This window comes from Pelophylax lessonae (assembly GCF_965119305.1).
Source record: "Pelophylax lessonae genome assembly, chromosome: 6".
Classification (NCBI taxonomy): domain Eukaryota; kingdom Metazoa; phylum Chordata; class Amphibia; order Anura; family Ranidae; genus Pelophylax; species Pelophylax lessonae.
The window spans coordinates 300,809,110-300,823,138 of NC_138773.1; the positions used below are offsets into that span (position 1 = coordinate 300,809,110).

At 44.2% G+C, this 14,029-nt stretch overlaps 1 protein-coding gene across 4 annotated transcripts in view; it reads right to left on the reverse strand.

Annotated features, from left to right (window-relative positions):
• Window positions 1-14,029, reverse strand: part of DNPEP (aspartyl aminopeptidase) — an 85,025-nt gene that overhangs the window by 36,833 nt on the left and 34,163 nt on the right. For all 4 annotated transcript variants that reach the window (XM_082262057.1, XM_082262058.1, XM_082262059.1 and 1 more), the window contains exons 3-9: window positions 11,572-11,660; window positions 11,376-11,489; window positions 11,158-11,283; window positions 8,851-8,975; window positions 8,671-8,767; window positions 5,015-5,122; window positions 259-336 (exon numbers count right to left, since the gene is read on the reverse strand). In XM_082262057.1, the coding sequence (XP_082118183.1) occupies window positions 259-336; window positions 5,015-5,122; window positions 8,671-8,767; window positions 8,851-8,975; window positions 11,158-11,283; window positions 11,376-11,489; window positions 11,572-11,660 (737 nt within the window). The remainder of the gene's footprint in view (window positions 1-258; window positions 337-5,014; window positions 5,123-8,670; window positions 8,768-8,850; window positions 8,976-11,157; window positions 11,284-11,375; window positions 11,490-11,571; window positions 11,661-14,029) is intronic.

The window sequence follows — 14,029 nt, forward strand, 5'->3', positions numbered from 1 at the left end:
ATGGATGATACAAATATCCGCTCTCCGTACCATCATCAATCCCGTCCCCTTACCTTCAAGCGACGTGCGCTAGGAGCGTCACCAGGATGGATCACGTGTCGGCGGCTCTGGCTTCAGAGTCACAGATTACAGCGAGCCTCCGATACAAAACCTACGTGTGTGTGTGTGTGTGTGTGTGTGTAATTATATATATATATGTGTGTGTGTGTGTGACTGTGCGTGTCTGTGTATATGTGCGTATGCGCAATGGGTACCAACCTGAAGGGCACAATAGCAGCTGTGCAGATTGTCCAGGCGTGGTCCAAAGATAAACTCTTCATAGGCCCCTCCTAAAGTCTGATACAAAAGAGGAACAATTTAGGAGAAGCGATGATTGGTCTATCAGTACATCAGTGTTATTCGAGTTTAGAGCTGGTCATAAATAAAAGCGTATTCATTCAGTACAGATCATATACTGGCCTAGAGCAGTTGTTTTGGCACTGCCTTCCATCAGCAGCAATGCAGCACTGACACTGACAGATACTTTGACGGCTCATTCACTAAAGTGATCCATTGCAGTGCAGTAATGTGCAATATGGCACTCATTAACGTGCGTCGTGTCAGGGCAGTCCATTCATTATCGGTGCATCGTACTCTACTGAACAATGAAGAGCACTGCATCGCACACAGAGCAAGTGCATTGCCATGCACTGTGACAACGCTTACTATTGGGTTTAGTGCAAGATTTTACATTACATGGCCCCGTCCATTGGCCCCCTCAATGCGGCAAAGTCGGCCTCTGTACCTTTAGCAGAGAAACAGACCCAACACGCCAGCGTTCTGTGCAGCCCTGCTATACACCATTCAGCCGGCTTTATTCATCACGGTGTCGGAACCCCCTGATAGCACCGGACTCCTATGGAGAATCACGGATGGCTCACTCCAGGACATTGATTCCAGGCATTCAACTCCTCACTGCTTGGGAGTGGCTTATCATTTTTCTTAAAGCGGGGTTCCGGCCACTAAATTTTTTTTTCAATAAAAATACCCCTGGGACAGTCAGGGCTAGTACATTCCACAATGGATAGCCTCTGTACTGTCCCGGGTTGCACTTACCTGCAAGAAGAAATACTTACCTTGAAAATTTCTTCTCCAGCGCTGCCATCTCGGATTTGGGCAGCTGAAGCCAGTGCGTCCTCTTCCGTGTCCTCTTCTCCCAGAATGCCCTGCAGCGGCCCCGCTCATCACTTCAGGTTCGGCCCTGCATTCCTCCACAGCTTCTGGGCATGCCCAGAAGCTGTTTAGCAGGGAATCGGGTGCCTGCACTAGAAGTGACAAGCGGGGCCGGTGCAGACGCATTGATTTCTGGGAGCGATGATGTTCTGCTCCCAGGAATCATCGCAAAGAGGAAGTGACGGCGCGGGCCGCGGCCGCAGAGGGAGGAAGTGGAAGAAAGGCGAATATATTTTTCTTCAATAACAAGGGAAGTAAAAAAAAAAAAAAAAAAAAAAAAAAAAAATCGTAACCATCCATTTCTTTTTTAGGTGACAAAAAGCAAGCGGATGGCCCAAAATCGATTATGTCGATTTTGTGGGCGGAACTCCGCTTTAATAAATTACCTTACTTATTACACTTAGAGGCGCCTCCTGATTTTTACTTTTGTTCACAGTGCCTTTTGGGACTTCACTTCTGGTCCTCATGGATGGCTGCCCTTATGTATATGTATGGACTTATTATGTTGGACTTTTAATCACTTGCATTTATATCTTTATGTTATTTTGTATTACACCCATTGTATCTCCATTTTATTTACTGGGTCTACTTTCTTATAACATCTGGGTTACTGCTTAGTTCTGGACAGTTGCGCTTTTTCTTGTTAAAGCATAAATGTTTCCACCTCCATGCTTGACTGTAGGGATGGTGTTCTTAGGATCATAGTCAGCATTTTTTCTTTCTCCAAACACGGCGAGTGGAGTTAATGCCAAAGAGCTCAATTTTAGTCTCCTCTGACCACAATTTTAGTCTCCCCTGACCACAGAACTTTCTCCCAATCCTTCTCTGAATCATTTAGATTTTCATTGGTATGACTGTAGTGAGTCACCCTCCATAAGAAGGCACATGTACAGTCATACCAATGAACATCTAAATGATTCAGAGAAGGATTGGGAGAAAGTTCTGTGGTCAGGGGAGACCAAAATTGAGCTCTTTGGCATTAACTTGACTCGCCGTGTTTGGAGGAAGAAAAATGCTGACTACGACCCTAAGAACACCATCCCTACAGTCAAGCACGGAGGTGGAAACATGATGCTTTGGGGCTGTTTCTCTACTAAAGGTACAGGCTGACTTTGCCGCATTGAGGGGCCAATGGATGGGGCCATGTATTGTAAAATCTTGGATGAGAACCTTCTTCCCTCAGCCAGAACACAGAACATGGGTCGTGGATGGGTCTTACAGCATGACAACGACCCAAAACATACCACCAAGGCAAAGGAGTGGCTCAAGAAGAAGCACATTAAGGTCATGGAGTAGCCTAGCCAGTCTTTAGAATCCTACATTCTATATTACAATCCTAAGTAAGATGGTTCTGGAGAGAATTTTTGTCTTCCCTTTTTCTTGTGTTTACTTGTATTTTCTAATAAAATAAATTAAAAAGGAAACGAATCCTACATTCTATATTACAATCCTCTAGAAAATGTATGGCGGGAGATTAAACTTTGAGTTGCCAAGCGACAGCCAAGAAACCTTAGTGATTTAGAGAAGATCTGTAAAGAGGAGTGGGCCAAAATCCCTCCTGAGATGTGTGCAAACCTGGTCACCAACTACAAGAAAACGTCTTACCTCCGTGCTTGTCAACAAAGGTTTCTCCACCAACTACTAAGTCATGTTTTGCTTGTGGATTAAATACTAATGGGAATGGTATGAAAGATGTGATGTTCTATCCAATTATAAATACTTACTTACACTAAATACTAATTAAAAAACAGACCAGAGACATGTTTTGGAGTTAAAAGGCCGCGGCTGTTTTAATAAATGGCTTAACATACATGAAAAGAATTCTCATACTTTGTTTTTATTACATCTTCAGATAATATAAACAGCAACCTAGCCCCTACGGCTCAGGTTGACAAACTTCACTCAAACTTTTAAAGCCATTATCCAACATTAGGAATATAACCAAAAACTTACTACCGTCCACCAAAGCCACTTGCTAAGGCGACCGCATGAGCCACAAATTATAAACAGGCCGCGACAACCAAGGGGCGGGAGGGTGGGGGAACGTGGAATAGAAGTCCTGAGGTGATGAGTGACCCGGAGTCCCGCGGCCACTAGCTTAAATAGTGCTCCCAGAACCGGACTGAGCTGGATTCTTGTCCAAAGGGCGGGCTGTTTGAGCAGGAGACCTGGCTCCACGCTCAAAACTGCCCAGCTACAGCTATCCTAAAAGGCGGGAATAGCTTAAAATAGCACAAACTGTCCAGATACTGGGATAACTTGAGCGGGAGAACCCCACAAGAATAACCAGGGTCAATAGTTCACTTTAAGAAACCATTAAAAAATGGCTACAGGTCTAGTACCCAAATTATATATATATATAAACTAATCCTTTTGACTAAATTTTATGATTACCTATTTAACCCTTTCTCCCATCCCATAAAGAATTGGGGGCTACAGGAACCCCAATTCTTTTTATTTTACTCACTGAACTGCAACTCAGTTTAGAACATTTGTATCGTGTGTTTTTTTTTCTGGATTTTTGGTTGATATTCTGTCTCTTAACATTTAAAATACACTTATGATAAAAAACGATAGACGCTTCATTTCTTTGTAGGTGGGGAAATTACAAAATCTGCTACTACCGTGTAGTACAGTATTGGACACAGTATAGTGTAGTACAGCATTGGACATACAGTGCTGTACAGTCAGTGTAGTACAGTATTGGACATGCATTGTAGTAGTAGTCGTCAGTGTAGTACAGTATTGGACATACATTGTAGTAGTCAGTGTAGTACAGTATTAGACACAGTGTAGTACAGTATTGGACATACAGTGTAGTACAGTCAGTGTAGTACAGTATTGGACATGCATTGTAGTAGTATTCAGTGTAGTACAGCACTGGACATACGGTGTAGTACAGTCAGTGTAGTACAGTATTGGACATGCATTGTAGTAGTCAGTGTAGTACAGTATTAGACATGCATTGTAGTAGTAGTCAGTGTAGTACAGTATTGGACATACATTGTAGTAGTCAGTGTAGTACAGTATTAGACATGCATTGTAGTAGTAGTCAGTGTAGTACAGTATTGGACATACATTGTAGTAGTCAGTGTAGTACAGTATTAGACATACATTGTAGTAGTCAGTGTAGTACAGTATTAGACACAGTGTAGTACAGTATTGGACATACAGTGTAGTACAGCATTGGACATACAGTGTAGTACAGTCAGTGTAGTACAGTATTGGACATGCATTGTAGTAGTAGTCAGTGTAGTACAGTATTGGACATACATTGTAGTAGTCAGTGTAGTACAGTATTGGACATACATTGTAGTAGTAGTCAGTGTAGTACAGTATTGGACATACATTGTAGTAGTCAGTGTAGTACAGTATTAGACACAGTGTAGTACAGTATTGGACATACAGTGTAGTACAGCATTGGACATACAGTGTAGTACAGCATTGGACATACAGTGTAGTACAGTCAGTGTAGTACAGTATTGGACATGCATTGTAGTAGTAGTCAGTGTAGTACAGTATTGGACATACATTGTAGTAGTCAGTGTAGTACAGTATTGGACATACATTGTAGTAGTCAGTGTAGTACAGTATTAGACACAGTGTAGTACAGTATTGGACATGCATTGTAGTAGTAGTCAGTGTAGTACAGTATTGGACATACATTGTAGTAGTCAGTGTAGTACAGTATTGGACATGCAGTGTAGTAGTCAGTGTAGTACAGTATTGGACATAAGGTGTAGTACAGTCAGTGTTATGCAGAGTCAAGCTTCATTCCATCCAATGCCATGAGGGGACTTACCGCAGGCTGCGTGTCCACCAGGCACAGCTCCATTTCCAGGATTTGTTCAGGTTTCACCCCGAGCCTTTCGCAGAGCAAACTGAGCAGCAGAGAGTGATGGCGATCCACCTTATTCAGGAGACAAAAACCCCCCAAACATTTTAGAAATAATTTTACCCGGGAGGATAAAATGTCCTAAATTAAGTGTATGCAAAGCTACAACGGTTTAACAATTTTGTTTTGTACAGATTGGAGAAAACTAAACCCAAAACCAAATGTATTCTGGATGTGTTTAGGGAACTGATGGGGTCACTTTAAAGCCCCGCTCCAGAAAAATGTTCTTTTGCAGTGGGACACCCCAACCCATCCGGGTTACAGTCAACCATACCAATATTCTCCAAAAATAATTAATTGACATCCATTACCTAATGGCCCTGTAATCTATTTTTCATGAAATAATTTATTGCTGTTTTTCTGCCTCCTTGTAACATCCTCCATAAGCTCCCCTGTCTCTCCTTTTTCCCTCCTTTGGTTGGTTTTTTTGTTGGTTTGGAATGAGCAGTGCATGTAAATTCTGGTACTGCTGTGCATTGCCTTATGCATACTAGTCCATCCCGAGAGCAAGCAAGAGGGTAGCAAAATTCCTACATCCAGTGGGGGACCACAGAGGACAGGCATTGCCACCCTCTTAACAGTCGTATCACAGCAGGAAAAAAAAAAAAAAAAAAGGGGGGGGCAGGGGGTTGGATCGAGACTGGGAGCAAAAGGAGGGACTTTTTTTTAATGCAAAATACTTTTCAGTTTCCAATCTTTTTTTTTTTTTTTTTTTGGGGGAGGGGGATTTTTAAACAATAGAACATTGCAGGGTAACAAAGTCAAGCACAAAAATAGGACGGTCATCATAGGCAGTGTCTATCAATGGAGACAGTAACATGAGGAACGAGGGGTTCAGCCATGAACCCATGAAAAGTCCATAAGTGGGTATGAGGAACTACATCAAAATTGGTCAACCATGAAGAGTCCAGTGTAACATTACATATTCAGCTATATTCCAAGAAAAGGCTAAACCAAAAATGGGCCTTAGTTCAGGTCAACATTGTAGGCCCAGCAGAAGGGTCAAGCAGGACAACAGCTACCCACCCCACCAACTGGCAAGTGAAAACCATAATATATTAGAAGGATTACCTTTAGCCAATATAGAAACCACTATGGCACCAAACAATATACTAAGTGCCGGGTCACACTTGTGCGATGCGGGAAGGCTGCGAATTCGCAGCCTGTTCCCGCATCGTAAACGCACATCTGGCAGTTCACACTGCCATATGCGATACGCTGTGGGTGTCAATGAAATGTTAACGACGCCCCCAGTTTGATCGCATATCGCAGTGCAATCTGACAGTTCGCACAGGATCGGATCACACAAGTGTGAACCACTGTGCGATCCGATCCTGAGGCGGCTGAAAAAAATGCCTCGTGTGCGACTTTTGTGCGGGTGCAGTGCAAATTTAGCCATACAAAGTGTATGGCTGAATTCGCACTGCACATCTGATCGCATGTAATGAAGGAGCAGTGCGCTCCGATATTACATGCGATCGCCGCACACGCAGAAGTGTGAACCGTCACTTAGATATCAATTAAAATGTATTAAACTACATATCCTGTAGAATAGTCAGAATATATATATATATATATATTTTTTAAACCAGAGATAAAAAATCCCATAAATGCTTGTTTTGTCTAGGGGACAATTATCGGGATCAGTTATGGTATTCCTTGGTCCTGGCAGGCTTCCTCTGCATTGTACAACTGATCCCCTAAAGATTCTTCTTTCTGCCAGTTGCAGATCTGTCGTCATCATGTACAATGCAGGACCAGCAGTCTTGCACTGTACCCGAGGACAACAAGGGCCCACCCATATCTCAGCAGCATTCAGAGCGGAAAAAAAAAACACAAGCTTTGGAGGAGAGCAAGGGATACGGTATTTAAACCATCTTCATCATTCCCCCAGAAAAAACGAGCCTGGAGTCCAGCTTTAAAGGAGATCTTGCAGCACAATACAAGGTCCACCTATAATAGCACCGCACCGATTCCCAAAAGTAGTTCCTGCATTACTTTTGGTGACTTCGGGGAGATTTCAATAGACATATGCTCATGAACCAGCACAGATGTCTCGCAAATCGCCCCCAAAGTCGGACTAAAAAGCTGGTTTGAAATCCTGAGAATTTAGCTGAACTCGCAGGATTTCAAACCCGCCCTCAGTGTGAACGTGGGCTGAAGCTTTTTTGGTCCTACCTCTCTTCTGCGTCACAGGAGTGCACTTACTTTTGCTCTCCTGTGACTGAGAGTCAGCTGACAATCGTAACAGAGCCACTGCAGGCCCTGGAAGGATCCCAACCATATTGTTGGGATCCACTCAAGCTGCCTGATTGACAGCTGACTCTCGTTCTCAGTGCACAGCTGAGAGCCAAAGCCAGCTGCGTCCACCCCATCTCCAGCCCAGCACTCCAGTGAGCACTGGAGGGGAAAAGTGGAGAGTGGTGACTGACAGTTACTGCTCTCTGCTCTGAGCAGACCAAGAGCTGAGCAGTCATGTGATCGCTCAGATCTCGGGCTTAAGACCTGACATGGGACACCTGCAGGATTGAAGTGAGGTGCGTATGTGTCCCAAGGCTATACTTCTCCCTAAGGGCTGGTTCATGCCACAATAACGCAGTCCAACTCTGTTCTGGATGCATTTTTTAACACGTTCTGGTGCGTTTGTAATGCGTTTCTAGATGTTTTTTTATCCTGTCCCCCCCCCCCCCCCAACTGTACTGGGGTCTGTTGCGTTTTTAATACATTCCAGTGCGTTTTACTGCCTTCCAGTACAGTCCAGTGCAGGAAAAATGCAGCATGTTCTACTTTTTTCCTGGAACTGGAATGCACTGGTGTGAACTATGTCATTGGAAACCAGATAACCTGCTTTCCATGCATTTTTATTGCAGAAAAAAAAAAAAAAAATGCACTGGACTGCATGTGGTGTGAACTGGCCCTTAAGCTCAAAACTTTGTGCAAATCTGTCAAAGAATACAATTGGAAGTTTCAATCAAACTGCCAACTATATGGGAAACTTTCATTATCGCTTGTAGCGGATTTTTTATCCAGCACTCATATGGGGCACAGTTTGTATGATATTTATATATAAATTTTGATTATTACACTGACTTAATGTAGCAAGCGCTATGGGAAGTGTGTTTTAGCGCCGGTTCACATTGCAGCGACGCTACTTCGCACCGCGACCTCGGAGGTCGCGGTGCGAGCAGCGCACCGGGACCTCGGAGCGGCCGCCACGGACTTCATAACATTGAAGTCTATGGCGGTCGCCTCCGGGTCGCCCCAAAGAAGCTCCGAACCCTTTTTCTAGGTCGGAGCGACTTGTGTCGCTCCTATTAGAACGGGTCCGCAGCTTCCCTATGGGAGGCGACCTGCGGCGACCTGTGAGGCGACCAGGTCGCCTCACAGGTCGCCCTAGTGTGAACCGGCACTAAGTCACACTCATTATTTCACATATTCAGTTTTGTCCTGAGCTGCTGCTTATTACCACTAATTATACACAATAATCATTTAATTTATCCATTGGCGCGAGTGGTATATACCTTTTTACATTTATATACTATACAACAAATGGAAAGCCTCACCTGGTTGTGGGTCCCTCCAGAGGAGTGGCAGGATGTCCCAGAATCCACGGATTCCTTTTCCAGACTTTCCTGTATGGAGGAGGCCAGGATCGGAAGCCTGTAACAGTAAATGATGGAATTATGAATCTCACGTATGAACAGTGGAATGTGAAATCTGCCGAGGCTGCCAACTTTACTCACAGGTGCTGCTCCGTGTTGGGTCCAAAACTTTCATTAATGTTCCTCTGCAGGTGGATTGCCAGGTGAGGGATGCGCAGGATTGGGCGCTCCACATAAACCAGGCGATGCTGCAGCCGATGCCCCTCCTGAGAAAGACAAAAGAGGTGATGTTCTCTTGGAAAGATATAGTCAGTGTTTTTCTTTTTACAGTGACCAGCTATGGCCACTACTGGTTTGAATACTGCCAACCCCCCCCCCCCTTTTTTTTTTTGTTAATTTTTCACTTCATTATTTCTTATTTGATAGCAAAAAATGTTATACAACTGGAAATCTTTTTTTTTGGATTGGACCAGTATAGTTGGAAATACATTCTACAGTTAGTAAGTACATACCACTATTACCAATTTAAGGGATACACCGAAAGTCACTTACCTTGGATCAGGCACACAAAAATGTATGTATTCTAAAACCATGCAACAATGGGATTCTACCCCTTTGGCATGCATATTTTTGACCGTATTTATTATGATTACAGATATGGTGAATCATCCTTGACAAAGGCATTTCTGTATATAAAAGCCGAAACGCGTTGGAATTCAGGATATTCCTCCTCTGCACATTTCCAAGCTGGCCTTCAAGCACGGAACAGAAGAGAGCAATATTCCAAAGTCACCATATCACTTTGTCACCAACTTCCAATCTTATTCACTTTCACAAATGGGTCTATAACCCAATACACCACTACCGTGTGTAAATATTTCTCCTTGTGTCTTCACTAAATAAATAAGAATCTTTTTATTTTATTCTATTTCCTTATATAACCCTGCAATCAGCACATAAAGTCCCAATTACGTTTTGGCCTGAGGCACCAAACCCCTTTTAAAACATTCATACATATGGGATGTTGGCAAAACCAACTATCTAGGTTCTGAGAATCACAACCCTCTATAGCTATGGCCACTAGTCACCAAAAAACAATATGGAGACACCCAGGAAGTCACACAATTCCTTTGCTCTGTCCTACTGACTGAACAGATACATTTGTTTTAATACACTGTGCATATGGCAACCAAGATGGTTTGCCAACCTCCAGCCCTTTGGTGCTTGTTATGTGGCCATTGGACCCCAATAGTCAGTAATGGTGGTGTTGACTTGCAATGTGGCACCGATTACAGTGCAGTATGCATTCCATTTCGAACGAGAATAGCAAGTCCCCAGCCTCTGACCCATCTCTTCTAGGTGTATCCTCGGTCTCCGACAGTGTTCTGTAGCGTTAGCTAGTGCTGGTTAGTCACATTCAATTGGACTTGTTCTGTAATATTGAAGACGTTTCGTAACCCTCTTCAAACCACCTTTAGCTACAATCAGAGTAAGGAAAATACCCCAACATTTATATCCACAAAAGGTAGCACCAAAAACCTTTATCCAAGCGCCGTGAAATGTGTAGATGTTGATTGTCCAAGAACAGGATGGGAGGTCTGAATGTTGTGGAACGACCCTATTCTAGTTCTATAATCCCATCCGGTGTCAAGAAGTCTCTACACTTCCATCCTTGGGGTCAAGAAGTCTCTACACTTCCATCCTTGGGGTCAAGAAGTCTCTACACTTCCATCCTTGGGGTCAAGAAGTCTCTACACTTCCATCCTTGGGGTCAAGAAGTCTCTACACTTCCATCCTTGGGGTCAAGAAGTCTCTACACTTCCATCCTTGGGGTCAAGAAGTCTACAAAATCCTCATCTTTGGTGTCAACTCTGCATATGTGTTTATTCATGGCTAAAAGTAGGAATTGTGGTCAAATCTCCAAGGTAGAGATGTTAATGCAGAGCTCCAGGCTGCACTGCTCTGCTGCAGCTACAAATACTGTAGCTGCTGACTTAATATAAAGACACTTACCTGTCCAGGTATCCCGCTATTTTTGTACCCCTAGCCGATCCGTCCATCGGCTTCGGGTGCAGGCACCGGCATCCCTCACAGCTTACCTACTGCGCATGCGCGAGAAAGCAAGCGCTTTCTGAATGGTCCCGCTGTCTTCTGGAACCTGTGTGCGTCTCCCAGAAGGCAGCGGGGAAAGGGGGGGGGGGGGCGCGTAAATGACGAATGCAAAAAATACCAAATGACCCTAGCAGAAGTCAAGTAAGAAGCAGTTCTAAATTGCTCCTAGCTCTGTAAACTACGGAACCACCACCCCACCATGTTATGGAGAAGATGGGGGAGGTGTTCTGTAGTCCTCTAAGGCCCAAAGCTACTCCTTCCTACATACACAGAGTGGTTCACAGCACAGCTTTGCCGTTTGCACTGTTGATAGAATACGGTTGGACTTGCTCTCACCTTAACGATCACTCTCCCTGCCACCGTCAGATCCCGGTCAAACCAGGTGCTCCAGATTCCTCCACCGTAGCACTCCACCCCAACCTGAAGGTAGCCACACTGGCCACGAGTTGACCTGCGTTTTACCTGCATCCAGGAAAAGCCACAAAGAGATTATGGGATGTCTGAAACACATACAGACCCCACAGGAGACCACTAACCCAGAGAGATCCTCTTACCCTCAGACACGGGCTGTCCGTGTGGGCTCCAATGATGGTAAATCCGTTTCCATGCTGGTAATGCCCACCCACTGCGAAGGCCACCAACGTGGAGTAATTGCGGGTTACAAAGTACTAAATAAAAAGGAGATTGGAGAGAGTAAATAAATGCCATCAATGTTCCCGATGTTCCCCAGGGCCAGGGCAGAGAGCTTACCTTGTGGTTGGGTTTGATGTCCCAGTGCTCAGCTTCCTTCAGCTCCTGGAATCCGGCCTGAAGAAGACGATTCTTACACTCCTCAACCACTGGAGAAGAAGACAGAGTTTTATAGATTATGATTATACCATCAGAGCTGCACAGGGTTAGCAATGACAGCAGCATCTTCACATGTATGCTTAAAATCAACATTATAAACATTGAAGCGTAACTCTGGCTATACCTTCAGTCTTGCACAGTTGTGTAGGCTCCTCTCCTGGACTACAAAGGATTCTCCATTTTACTGCACACTGAATTTCCCACAATGTGCATTACAAGCTGCATCAAGTCCGATAGCGCCCGCCTTAATTTCCTGGCTGTAGGAAGTCTGGTATTATCTAGCCCTTTCCTCCCCAGCCTGTCCCTGGCCCACCCCTCTCCTTCATTGGACTTTAGGTTCTGTCGATCACATAGGCTCAGCATTATATGTGGGTGTTACCTAGGGTGGTCTGCAGGCAAATTCAGAACAGGCATTTGCATAATTCCTACCAAGAACCAGCCCACTGCTTGCGTCAGTGTGGAGAACTCTTCAGGAGGAGTCCTGATGTAAAAACTGGGTTTCTGTGCCTCTCTATTGGCGCTTTTCCACTGCAAGTACCGGCTCGGCTCCACTCGGCACTGCTTGGCCCTGCTCAGCTCGGTTTGCTTTTCCACTGCGTGGTACGAGTCGGCACTGTATAGGCTCTACTCGACTCGGTTTGCTTTTCCACTTAAGTAATAAGTGGGTGGGATTACAACGATTCTCTGACCAATCAGTGGCTAGTAGTGACAAACAATAAAGGCTGCATGCAAAGGATTGTGGAATATGGTATCGCTACGGCCTGCTTGGAACCACAACCGAGGTGGTACTGTTTAAGCGAGCCGTACCATGTAGTGGAAAAGCGCTGCCGTACCAAACCGTACCGAACCGTTCTAACACGTACCATGCTGTGGAAAAGCACCAAACCGAGCCAAACCGATCCGTTCCATGCAGTGGAAAAGCACCATATGTAATGCAGGCAGATCATGATTGATAGGAGATCTGGCAGGGTGCTGTACATAGCTTCGTGAAAATATCACAGACCCTCCTACCATCCATGATCTGTCTGCAGTCTGGAAGGCAAGGGCTTCTACATGAATCCAAAGTGTTCTGATTTGGAGAGTCTAAGTGCAAGTACAGGGAGGATCAGAGACCAGTGGACCATCCCCTTGCAAGCTACTAATGACTTTCCTTGTCAAATACATTAGGACTTTCTTTGTCTTATTCACTCATTATTAGGGGTCCTTGGACACACTTAGTATGTCCCTCACTCAGGTCTCGGCGTCTCCATGATCTCACCCATATCATATTCTTTACAATCTTTATTTTTATCATATATATTTACCCGTGCATTGTTGCTATTACCATAGATATTCACTTCTAGGAGTGAAGGGTTTGAGATCCCCCCTTTTTGGAGAGCCATTTGGCACCAACCCTTGACTCTTCATGCCTGCTGGACACGCGCGGGCTTCGCCCCCCTCAGTTCCCTGGCTGGACATACCTTCGCATGACCCGCTGCCCCATTTCTACATACACTTGATAATATAATGCAAGTGACACCCTCACTGGTTTGAGACCTTGTGATCATTGGATATATACTCTTGTTCATTTATGTATATTCTTTTTAGATATCTAAACTGTGCCTACTCCTGACGAAGTGAAATTTGTTCACGAAACGCGTTGAGTCTTCTACAGGCCAATTTTGCAAGTTTATACATGCGATTATTTGTTTTACAACTGTATACATCAATATGTTTTATTTATGTACTTTATCCATGTTATTACCATGATATTACTGTACTACCTTGTACCATTGTTATGGACTTGTTTACCTACAATTATATTTATGGTTACTCCCATATTTTGGGGCTACATACCTAGCAATACTGGTTTTACCAATACATTTATTAAGCAACATTACATTGTTTCCTTTTTTCTTACTCTATTTATACCCCCATTTTTATTAGCTGGTCACACCTCATCTAAAGTCCCAAGTTTTTAAATATTTTAAAATAAAATATTTTTTGTTCTTGCTTACATGCAATCAGGGATGGAGACTCTGTTGGCCATGAGCCTCATTTAAAGTCCCAAACTCCTTTTCCCATGTTTCACTTAAGGGACTAATGCCCCGTACACACGTACCGATCGTCGGCCGTAAATATTCGGCCGACGACCGATCGGCCAATTGTAAGCTTGTTAGTATGATGCTTCCGACAGCCCACTTTCGGCCGAAAAGAATCAGTCATGTAGGCATTAAAATTTTTGTTGGCCAACACCAGAACGGCCGATTGTTCGCCAGTCAGTACAGAATTCGGCCGACAATCAGCAGATTTGCAAGACTGGGCATGCTCAAAGAAAAAAAACAAGGAAAGTTAACCATCACATGACATCACTTCTGCA